The sequence below is a fragment of the Mizuhopecten yessoensis genome, unplaced genomic scaffold (genome assembly GCF_002113885.1).
Source record: "Mizuhopecten yessoensis strain PY_sf001 unplaced genomic scaffold, ASM211388v2 scaffold3349, whole genome shotgun sequence".
Taxonomy (NCBI): domain Eukaryota; kingdom Metazoa; phylum Mollusca; class Bivalvia; order Pectinida; family Pectinidae; genus Mizuhopecten; species Mizuhopecten yessoensis.
Genome location: NW_018405000.1, coordinates 309,727 through 319,933, shown reverse-complemented (window position 1 = coordinate 319,933; position 10,207 = coordinate 309,727). Strand labels below are relative to the sequence as shown.

The 10,207-nt window shown below is 39.1% G+C and overlaps 1 protein-coding gene across 8 annotated transcripts in view; it reads left to right on the top strand.

The window, feature by feature from the left end:
* Positions 1 to 10,207, top strand: part of LOC110447417 (A-kinase anchor protein 13-like) — a 232,534-nt gene that overhangs the window by 139,311 nt on the left and 83,016 nt on the right. For 4 of the 8 annotated variants that reach the window (XM_021493092.1, XM_021493088.1, XM_021493089.1 and 1 more), the window contains 6 exons: positions 1,040 to 1,230; positions 1,456 to 1,568; positions 4,390 to 4,525; positions 6,172 to 6,202; positions 8,563 to 8,613; positions 10,056 to 10,175. In XM_021493092.1, the coding sequence (XP_021348767.1) occupies positions 1,040 to 1,230; positions 1,456 to 1,568; positions 4,390 to 4,525; positions 6,172 to 6,202; positions 8,563 to 8,613; positions 10,056 to 10,175 (642 nt within the window). Of the gene's footprint in view, positions 1 to 1,039; positions 1,231 to 1,455; positions 1,569 to 4,389; positions 4,526 to 6,171; positions 6,203 to 8,374; positions 8,399 to 8,562; positions 8,614 to 10,055; positions 10,176 to 10,207 lie in introns of all 8 variants that reach the window. The other 4 variants (XM_021493091.1, XM_021493094.1, XM_021493095.1 and 1 more) reach the window with 4 other exon arrangements.

Genomic DNA, 10,207 nt, shown 5'->3' with positions numbered 1-10,207 from the left:
TATGCTTCCAGGATGGCCTTGGGGACTGCCCCACCCTTGGAGACTTAACCCCTGGGTCATAACTTTGAAATGGTTAAGATCCCCACCCCAAAACTATATATACAATTGTTGGGCATAAAGAGACAAATGCAGTCATGATATTAGAATTGACCCCAGGGTTTGCCCCACCCTTGCAGACTTAACCCCTGGGTCATAACTTTGAAACGGTTGAAATCCCCACCCCAAAACTATATATACAAATGCTGGGCAAAAAGAGACAAATGCAGTCATGATATTAGAATTGATCCTGGGGTCTGGCCACAACCGTAGGGACCTAGTTTCTGCGTCACAGCTTGGAAACAGTTGAGATCCCCACCCCATAACCATACATAAAATTGCTGGGCATGAAAAATTGAATACAGATATATATGCTACAAGGATTGGCCTTTGGGTCTGGCATATTCCCTTGGATCTCATTTGGAGAATATTCTGCCATGATTGCTTAGATATCAAGGTGAGCGATACAGGCCCTATGGGCCTCTTGTTCATGTTTACTTTTGAAACTGATCAGTTAAACAAAATGGCCTACTGACAGCCATCTATGATTATTTCGACATTGAAGGTTTTGTTAGTACTATTTCTCAGGAATAACTTCAGGGATCTTTCTCAAATTTGATATGTAGGTTCCCCTTGATCCCCTGCTGTACATGTTATATTTTGAGACTGATCATGAAAACAAAAAGACTAAAGGAAGAACTTAACAGATGGTGGGCGCCAAGATCCCTCTGGGATCTCTTGTATTTTTATTCCTTAAGAATTATATGAAATTCAAACCGCAGCTTGTCAACCACATAGAAAGTTGTCCTTCTTGTAGAGTTTAAATGAAAATGGAAAAACACAACCCCGATGAAATATAAATATTAAACATTTGCCATTAATGTAGGAAATAAGTCAAACTTTAGTAATCCGTTTCCTGACTTATCTCATCATTTCCCTCCTTTGTGTCCTAACTCGTCCAATCCTGTCTCCTAAACCAGTATCTCTCCTCTGCCTCCCACAGTATGAGCCTGAACAGTCTTGATGGTGATGAAGACACAGAAGACGATGATTATGTGGATGCAAAAGAGCCGCCAACCCCGCACATATCCCAGGGAGGTCTGGAGGCGGGGTTAGAGCACCCAAGAATCACCCCCTCACACATGGACGCACTAAGCATTTCGCCGGGGGAGTCGCCTTGCTCAAGTCCTAATGGTAGGTGTCGAAAGGTTATAGGCAAGGAAACCATATTTAGTGATATAGCTCTATAATCAAACCTTGGTATGAATTGACAACTGTTTGTCCACTATAGAATGTACAATAAGAAGTCAGAATGATGTCAATACTGTTATTAAGGTCAACCTTTATACAAAAATAAAAGATAAATAATTATATAATAATATTGTATTAGTTTCCTGATTTGTTGACTTGTGATTACAGATCAGGACCTGCCTGATGCCAGCATGTTTACCTCACCAGACTCGGTAGGGGAAACCTTGGTCAGAACACTATACGGTCTTAAACAGGAACTCATCTCACCCAGGGATAGAAAGGTACCAGTATGTTGTCTCGGTTAGTAATTGTTTATTGATAGAAAGGTACAAGTATGTTGTCTCGTTTAGTAATTGTTTGTTGATAGAAAGGTACCAGTATGTTGTCCCGTTTAGTAATTGTTTATTGATAGAAATGTACCAGTATGTTGTCTCGTTTAGTAATTGTCTATTGATAGAAAGGTACCAGTATGTTGACTCGTTTAGTAATTGTTTATTGATAGAGAGGTACCAGTATGTTGTCTCGTTTAATAATTGTTTATTGATAGAAAGGTACCAGTATATTGTCTCGTTTAGTAATTGTTTATTGATAGAGAGGTACCAGTATGTTGTCTCGTTTAGTTATTGTTTATTGATAGAAAGGTACCAGTATGTTGACTCGTTTAGTAATTGTTTATTGATAGAGAGGTACCAGTATGTTGTCTCGTTTAATAATTGTTTATTGATAGAAAGGTACCAGTATGTCGTCTCGTTTAGTAATTGTTTATTGATAGGATGGTACCAGTATGTTGTCTCGTTTAGTAATTGGTTATTGATAGAAAGGTACCAGTATGTTATCTCCTTTAGTAATTGTTTATTGATAGAAAGGAACCAGTATGTTATCTCGTTTAGTAATTGTTTATTGATAGAAGGGTACCAGTATGTTGTCTCGTTTAGTAGTTGTTTATTGATAGAAAGGTACCAGTATGTCGTCTCGTTTAGTAATTGTTTATTGATAGAAACGTACCAGTATGTTGTCTCGTTTAGTAATCGTTTATTGATAGAAAGGTACCAGTATGTTTTCTCGTTTAGTAATTGTTTATTGATAGGATGGTACCAGTATGTTGTCTCGTTTAGTAATCGTTTATTGATAGAAAGGTACCAGTATGTTATCTCGTCTAGTAATTGTTTATTGATAGAAAGGTAGCAGTATGTTGTCTCGTTTAGTAATTGTTTGTTGATAGAAAGGTACCAGTATGTTGTCCCGTTTAGTAATTGTTTATTGATAGAAATGTACCAGTATGTTGTCTCGTTTAGTAATTGGTTATTGATAGAAAGGTACCAGTATGTTTTCTCGTTTAGTAATTGTTTATTGATAGGAAGGTACCAGTATGTTGTCTCGTTTAGAAATTGTTTATTGATAGAAAGGTACCAGTATGTTTTCTCGTTTAGTAATTGTTTATTGATAGAAAGGTACCAGTATGTTGGCTCGTTTAGTAATTGTTTATTGATAAAACACAACTACAACTAAGATGGTGGGGGACCTTTTGGACGTTGAAGTGGGAGATCGTTGGGGACATTTTGGATGTTGAAGTGGGAGATGGTGGGGGACATTTTGGACGTTGAAGTGGGAGATGGTTGGGGACATTTTGGATGTTGAAGTGGGAGATGGTGGGGGACCTTTTGGACGTTGAAGTGGGAGATGGTGGCGGACCTTTTGGACGTTGGAAGTGGGAGATGGTGGGAAACATTTTGGACGTTGAAGTGGGAGACGGTGGGGGACATTTTGGACGTTGAAGTGGGAGGTGGTGGCGGACATTTTGGACGTTGAAGTGGGAGGTGGTGGCGGACATTTTGGACGTTGAAGTGGGAGGTGGTGGCGGACATTTTGGACGTTGAAGTGGGAGGTGGTGGCGGACATTTTGGACGTTGAAGTGGGAGGTGGTGGCGGACATTTTGGACGTTGAAGTGGGAGATGGTGCCGGACATTTTGGACGTTGAAGTGGGAGATGGCGGCGGACATTTTGGACGTTGAAGTGGGAGATGGTGGGGGACCTTTTGGACGTTGAAGTGGGGGACATTTGAGGATTGTAAGGGGCATATATCAAACTGTAAGCGCCACTGATCAGGTGACTATTCGTGAGAAACCTTGAAACGTCCCAGCAAATGCTCCTCCAGCCACCTTCCGTCCCAGTAAACGCTCCTCCAGCCACCTTCCGTCCCAGTAAATGCTCCTCCAGCCACCTTCCGTCCCAGTAAACGCTCCTCCAGCCACCTTCCGTCCCAGTAAATGCTCCTCCAGCCACCTTCCGTCCCAGTAAATGCTCCTCCAGCCACCTTCCGTCCCAGTAAATGCTCCTCCAGCCACCTTCCGTCCCAGTAAATGCTCCTCCAGCCACCTTCCGTCCCAGTAAATGCTCCTCCAGCCACCTTCCGTCCCAGTAAATGCTCCTCCAGCCACCTTCCGTCCCAGTAAATGCTCCTCCAGCCACCTTCCGTCCCAGTAAATGCTCCTCCAGCCACCTTCCGTCCCAGTAAATGCTCCTCCAGCCACCTTCCGTCCCAGTAAATGCTCCTCCAGCCACCTTCCGTCCCAGTAAATGCTCCTCCAGCCACCTTCCGTCCCAGTAAATGCTCCTCCAGCCACCTTCCGTCCCAGTAAATGCTCCTCCAGCCACCTTCCGTCCCAGTAAATGCTCCTCCAGCCACCTTCCGTCCCAGTAAATGCTCCTCCAGCCACCTTCCGTCCCAGTAAATGCTCCTCCAGCCACCTTCCGTCCCAGTAAATGCTCCTCCAGCCACCTTCCGTCCCAGTAAATGCTCCTCCAGCCACCTTCCGTCCCAGTAAATGCTCCTCCAGCCACCTTCCGTCCCAGTAAATGCTCCTCCAGCCACCTTCCGTCCCAGTTAATGTTCCTCCAGCCATCTTCTGTCCCAGTAAAAGTCTCTGGATTACACACTTAAAGCTCTGTCTTTACTGTAAGATTTATATGATGACTTGATTATTAAAGTTTTACTATTTGTGAAAAAGTTGTTAGAGAAATATCTTAGGGAGGTCATCACTGTTTTTTTTAAGGGTGAATTTGAAATGTTTATAATTTGTATTGATATGTTTGATTTCTAGTCTCACCAACTGCAACAGGAGTTTGGGGGACAGAGTGGTGAATCCGCTGATGAAGATTCCAGAATTCTGACAGTTCCACATTCCAATATTACCAAATCCTTGTCCACACCCTCTATACCCGCAGCCATATCGCCAGGTAACGTCTGACATCAGTGTGTTTTATACCAGTATTACCAAATCCTTGTCCACACTCTCTATACCCACAGCCATATCACCAGGTGGTGTCTGACATCAGTGTGTTTTATACCAGTATTACCAAATCCTTGTCTACATCCTCTATACCCACAGCCATATAACCAGGTAACATCTGACATCAGTGTGTTTTATACCAGTATTACCTAATCCTTGTCCACACTCTCTATACACACAGCCATATCACCAGGTGGTGTCTGACATCAGTGTGGTTTATACCAGTATTACCAAATCCTTGTCCACACTCTCTATACTCATAGCCATATCACCAGGTGACGTCTGACATCAGTGTGTTTTATACCAGTATTACCAAATCCCTGTCTACATCCTCTATACCCACAGCCATATCACCAGGTAACATCTGACATCAGTGTGTTTTATACCAGTATTACCAAATCCTTGTCCACACTCTCTATACCCACAGCCATATCACCAGGTAACGTCTGACATCAGTGTGTTTTATACCAGTATTACCAAATCCTTGTCCACACTCTCTATACCCACAGCCATATCACCAGGTAACGTCTGACATCAGTGTGTTTTATACCAGTATTACCAAATCCTTGTCCACACTCTCTATACCCACAGCCATATCACCAGGTAACGTCTGACATCAGTGTGTTTTATACCAGTATTACCAAATCCTTGTCCACACTCTCTATACCCACAGCCATATCACCAGGTAACGTCTGACATCAGTGTGTTTTATACCAGTATTACCAAATCCTTGTCCACACTCTCTATACCCACAGCCATATCACCAGGTAACGTCTGACATCAGTGTGTTTTATACCAGTATTACCAAATCCTTGTCCACACTCTCTATACCCACAGCCATATCACCAGGTAACGTCTGACATCAGTGTGTTTTATACCAGTATTACCAAATCCTTGTCCACACTCTCTATACCCACAGCCATATCACCAGGTAACGTCTGACATCAGTGTGTTTTATACCAGTATTACCAAATCCTTGTCCACACTCTCTATACCCACAGCCATATCACCAGGTAACGTCTGACATCAGTGTGTTTTATACCAGTATTACCAAATCCTTGTCCACACTCTCTATACCCACAGCCATATCACCAGGTAACGTCTGACATCAGTGTGTTTTATACCAGTATTACCAAATCCTTGTCCACACTCTCTATACTCATAGCCATATCACCAGGTGACGTCTGACATCAGTGTGTTTTATACCAGTATTACCAAATCCTTGTCTACATCCTCTATACCCACAGCCATATCACCAGGTAACGTCTGACATCAGTGTGTTTTATACCAGTATTACCAAATCCTTGTCCACATCCTCTATACCCACAGCCATATCGCCAGGTAACGTCTGACATCAGTGTGTTTTATACCAGTATCTTGCTTATTACCAGATAACATGTGAAATCAGTCAGGTTTTCTACAAGTATCTATCGAAATGACGGGTAACATCCTTTATCAGTAACGGTTTTTGCCATCAGCCATATTACCTTGTTGAGGTATGTTGTGTAGATATGACCGTTATACCTGTACCTGTACCTGTATATTAAGAGACATCTGTGTCAACTATTTACTGACTTACATCTTACATTACAGGTGAAAGAAAAGTACACAAAGACCCCAAACAGTAAGTGATGTATACTCTTACCTTCCGCTATCCTTTTTCTCAAAACTTTGTTCCAGTAAATTATATGATTTTTACTATTGTTACCCATTTTTGTTTTAATCTGTTTTGCAATCTTTTCAATTTCATTACAATAAAAGAATTTCTATAAAATGAATTTGAATTTTTTTTCTGAAATGAAATACAATATATATCCTTTACATAAACCTAAACAAGTGTACAGTATACATGCAGTACCATTCATCACAATCATTTAATTTCACTGGAAAGTTTCCAAATAATGGTTAATTTAAAAATATCCCCTCAAATTGACTTACCTGTAGAATCACTAACTCAGTAGAGCCAACTAACCTTCTGATATTCGGTCACCATGGTGACTGATACCTCTGTATTTGGGTGTTTGAGATCCTGACTTTTATGCACTGTCCCTCTACTTGTATACTTTCCTGGGTTGAATTGGTACCCATATGTATGTATGAGACAACTTATTTTTGTAACAGAGCTGGATTTAACCAAGTGATTTTCATGTAATGAAAGCATATTTAAAATAGGGTTTAAATTAGAATAAAAATGTCTAGCACGAGAGAAAACCTTTGGAATAATTTTGTAGTTTGCACTTATGAGGGTGGGGTTGTAAAATAACAGGTGGTCAAATAACAGTTTACTTATCTGACCTCTCAATCCTATCCCCATGTATCATCAGCCAATCTGATATTGGATCCCAAATAATAAACATTGTATTGCTTCTCTTGTATCAATAAAATATTGGTTACTAAAAATATAGTTGGTTTCATATGTCAAGTACCTGTAACTAGCTTGCCAATAGGTTATTTGTCAGAATAGAAGAACTTGTAAAATAAATTATTCATAGCTTTTTACTGAATAAACTTCATATGTCCTGTCTTTATTTGCATTTTTCGCTCACCTGGCCCTATAAGGTCAGGCGAGCTTATGCTGTGGCGCATTGTCAGTCGTCCGTCTGTCGCTTTTAAAGTACACTCTTTCTGAATGGCTGAACAAATTTCAACCAAGTTTGCTATGAAGCATCCTTTGGACCAGAAAATCAAATTTTATATAAAAGAAGAGTGTAGCTCTCTTGGGGGCAGAAGGGCTGGGCCCAAAAGGGGAACATATGAGTTTATATTTAAAAGTTGTCTTAGTACAGATGAAGAGATTTTGACCAATATGACATGGAGTTTACCTAGCCTAGGGATATTCATTGTTGTGTAAATTAAGGATGTGCCCCCACTCCCCCAGGGACAGAGAAAAGTGAAGTCTTTCAAAAAAATCTTCAGTATGAGTGGAGAGATTTTCTTTAAACATTGAACATACCTGGATGAAATGGATTCCGTTTTATATTAATTAAAGATGTAGCTCTTCCTGAGAGCATAGTAGAGGGGTTAAAAAGGGGGCATAGTAGAGGGGTTAAAAAGGGGGAAATCCGACAAACCTTAAAACATTTGATCAAATGATGCAAATGATCATCTCGTCACAAGTTTTTACAAGTTGATTTGAAATCTGAAACGGATATTCATTGTCTTCTGATTATATTAGCCAAGACATTTTTGACTAATTTTCAATTCTACAAGATCAGTATTACCTAATGGCATAAAATGGTCCTGTCATTGCTCTTACTAAATCTGTCTTAATTCATGGTCTAAAGTTTGGAGAGTGATTTAAAATTGTTATATAGTTCAGATAACAAAAGAAACAGGTGAGTGATACAGGCCGATGGACCTCTTGTTCTTTATATCGATTTATTTCCATGGATGTATAAGCATTTAAAGTTACGGGATGTAAAACTTTTATGTTTTCGTTTTAATGCACAGAAGAGCAAAGCTTTATCGGTATGTTGTTAGACACGGTATAGTCGGGCTGTAGGTATATATATATATATAAATGTATTTTATTTTGCCTTGAGCAGTTGAAGGTTTATCGTTTGGCATTGAATTATTGATAAATGGTTTAGGATGATAGCATCAACATTAGATTGTTTTAATGTCTTTGTTTTCGAAACGTTGCCATTAATACATCAGTATTTAGCAACAGTGTAATTTATTAATTAAAACATGATACATTTTTTGCATGAGGTATTGGGTTATTATTTTTCTAGACATTTTTATTTTTCTCTTCTTTTTTCCATATCCTCCTCTGACTTCCCAATTTGCCACAAAGAAAAAAGTTGAGAAAGTTTGATCGGTACACATATTTTTGTTTTTATTTCGGCCATTGTGTGACAGTTGGTTGTTGTTTTACACAGAATGTGCTGTGGAATGATACCCAAACTCTCTATCCCTTAAATTATGTGTGTGTGATATTTTGTTGGTCCATTGGTTTTTGTCTTATTGTGGGGTTATTTTCAGAAATGATGTTCCAACTTACCTCCTCATACAAAAACTCATTGAGGAACATGAGTGAGTGGAGTTTTCATGTCGTTTTCTTATAATTTACATACAATGCAAATCTTATTGCTTTGTTTTGCAACATCCTTAGACAAAAAAATATCTGTTATGTAGTTCAAGGGAAGTAATTCCCACGAAAGTTGCAAAACAATGTCATAAGGTTCGTGTCAGTATATATATACATGTGGCTGCTTTTCATTCAGATACAGTTAATGAGATATTTGTTTCAAACAAGATCTGAAAAAATAGTACAAACCGTTTTGAAATAAATAATTTTGGAACAATCTCATGGATAAATCTGTATCACTATAAAGTTTGTAAGCAACTGCATTTTGCATGTGGAATGTGTAGAGACATACCTAACTATCCTGTGCATGACTTTGACACGTTTGTGTGTGATATTGGCGCATGTTAACTAATGCATGTTTGTATGCATGCCTCCATGTGTTCCCAGCATGTTGTGGAGTCCCAGTGCCCTGAATGCTTGCCTATTTAATTGCTCACAAACCAAGCACCTGTTTCTCTCTACGTCATCAGTGTTAACTAGTGCTGCTGTCACAGAACGTGTGCTCTTTTTAGGATGGAGATTCAGTTCTAGTCTGTGAATGATATTTCTGATCTATTAAGATCCTCTCAACAACATCACTAAATGTCCTACTTTGAATTATTCCAATTTCAATTTTTTATCACAAAGAAAAAGAAAAACCACGAAATAAAATCAGATTCACAGACATTAAAATGAGAAAAACAAAAGTTGTGTTTAGGTCCCTGTTTTGTGCCTGTGTAACACTTTTTAAGTGTATTCGTGTCTAATTGTGAATGTTATTTAATTTCTCACAGCTGTTCAATGTATTGTTATGCATCTACAGTCCTCTGACATTTGTATGGATAATCTCTCGCTCCGAAAATCAATTGATTATAATCTTGAGCCTTAGTGTTAAATTCCTGAAGCTTCAGACTGAAACCTCTTTGATTTCCTCGTCTTTTGTCTACTCTGAGTCAAAGCTAAATGAAAATGATCAAGTCTGTCTTCACTTTTATCATTGCATTTTGACATTTTAAAAGAAACTTGGAATTTAAAGGTACACAACTTAATATAGAAAAAAAAATATTCTTTTTCATTTGAAGATTAGAGAAGAAAACGGTTTTGTGAAAGATAAATTAGAATTATAAAAAAAAAATACATCCATATGTAAGATAAGAATGTAATAAAAGCAAAGAGCATGACCGTTTTTACTAATACTCCAGCTATCAGCTAGTGTCTTAGTCTGCTCTGTCAACAGATCAAGTCAACTGACTGCTCTAGCTTCCTCGACAATTCGTTTTCATTCCTCTTTCCACAGATAGAAAGTAAAACTCTGTTTCACTGTTCATAGAGAAATTCATCAAAACAGTTTTTCTCTAGATATAAAATTATTAAGTGTAGTATCATGACCTTTGACCTGTTCTTTTAGTGCACAATTTCGTCGTCAAGATGAAATAGAGGAAGACGACGATGAGAATACAAATCGCCTTCTTGGACAAAGCGACAGTCGGAGGCGGTCACAGGTGTCCCTCATTGACTTTCTGGCCGAGTAAGTGGGGCTCGTACACGAGATTGGGGGGG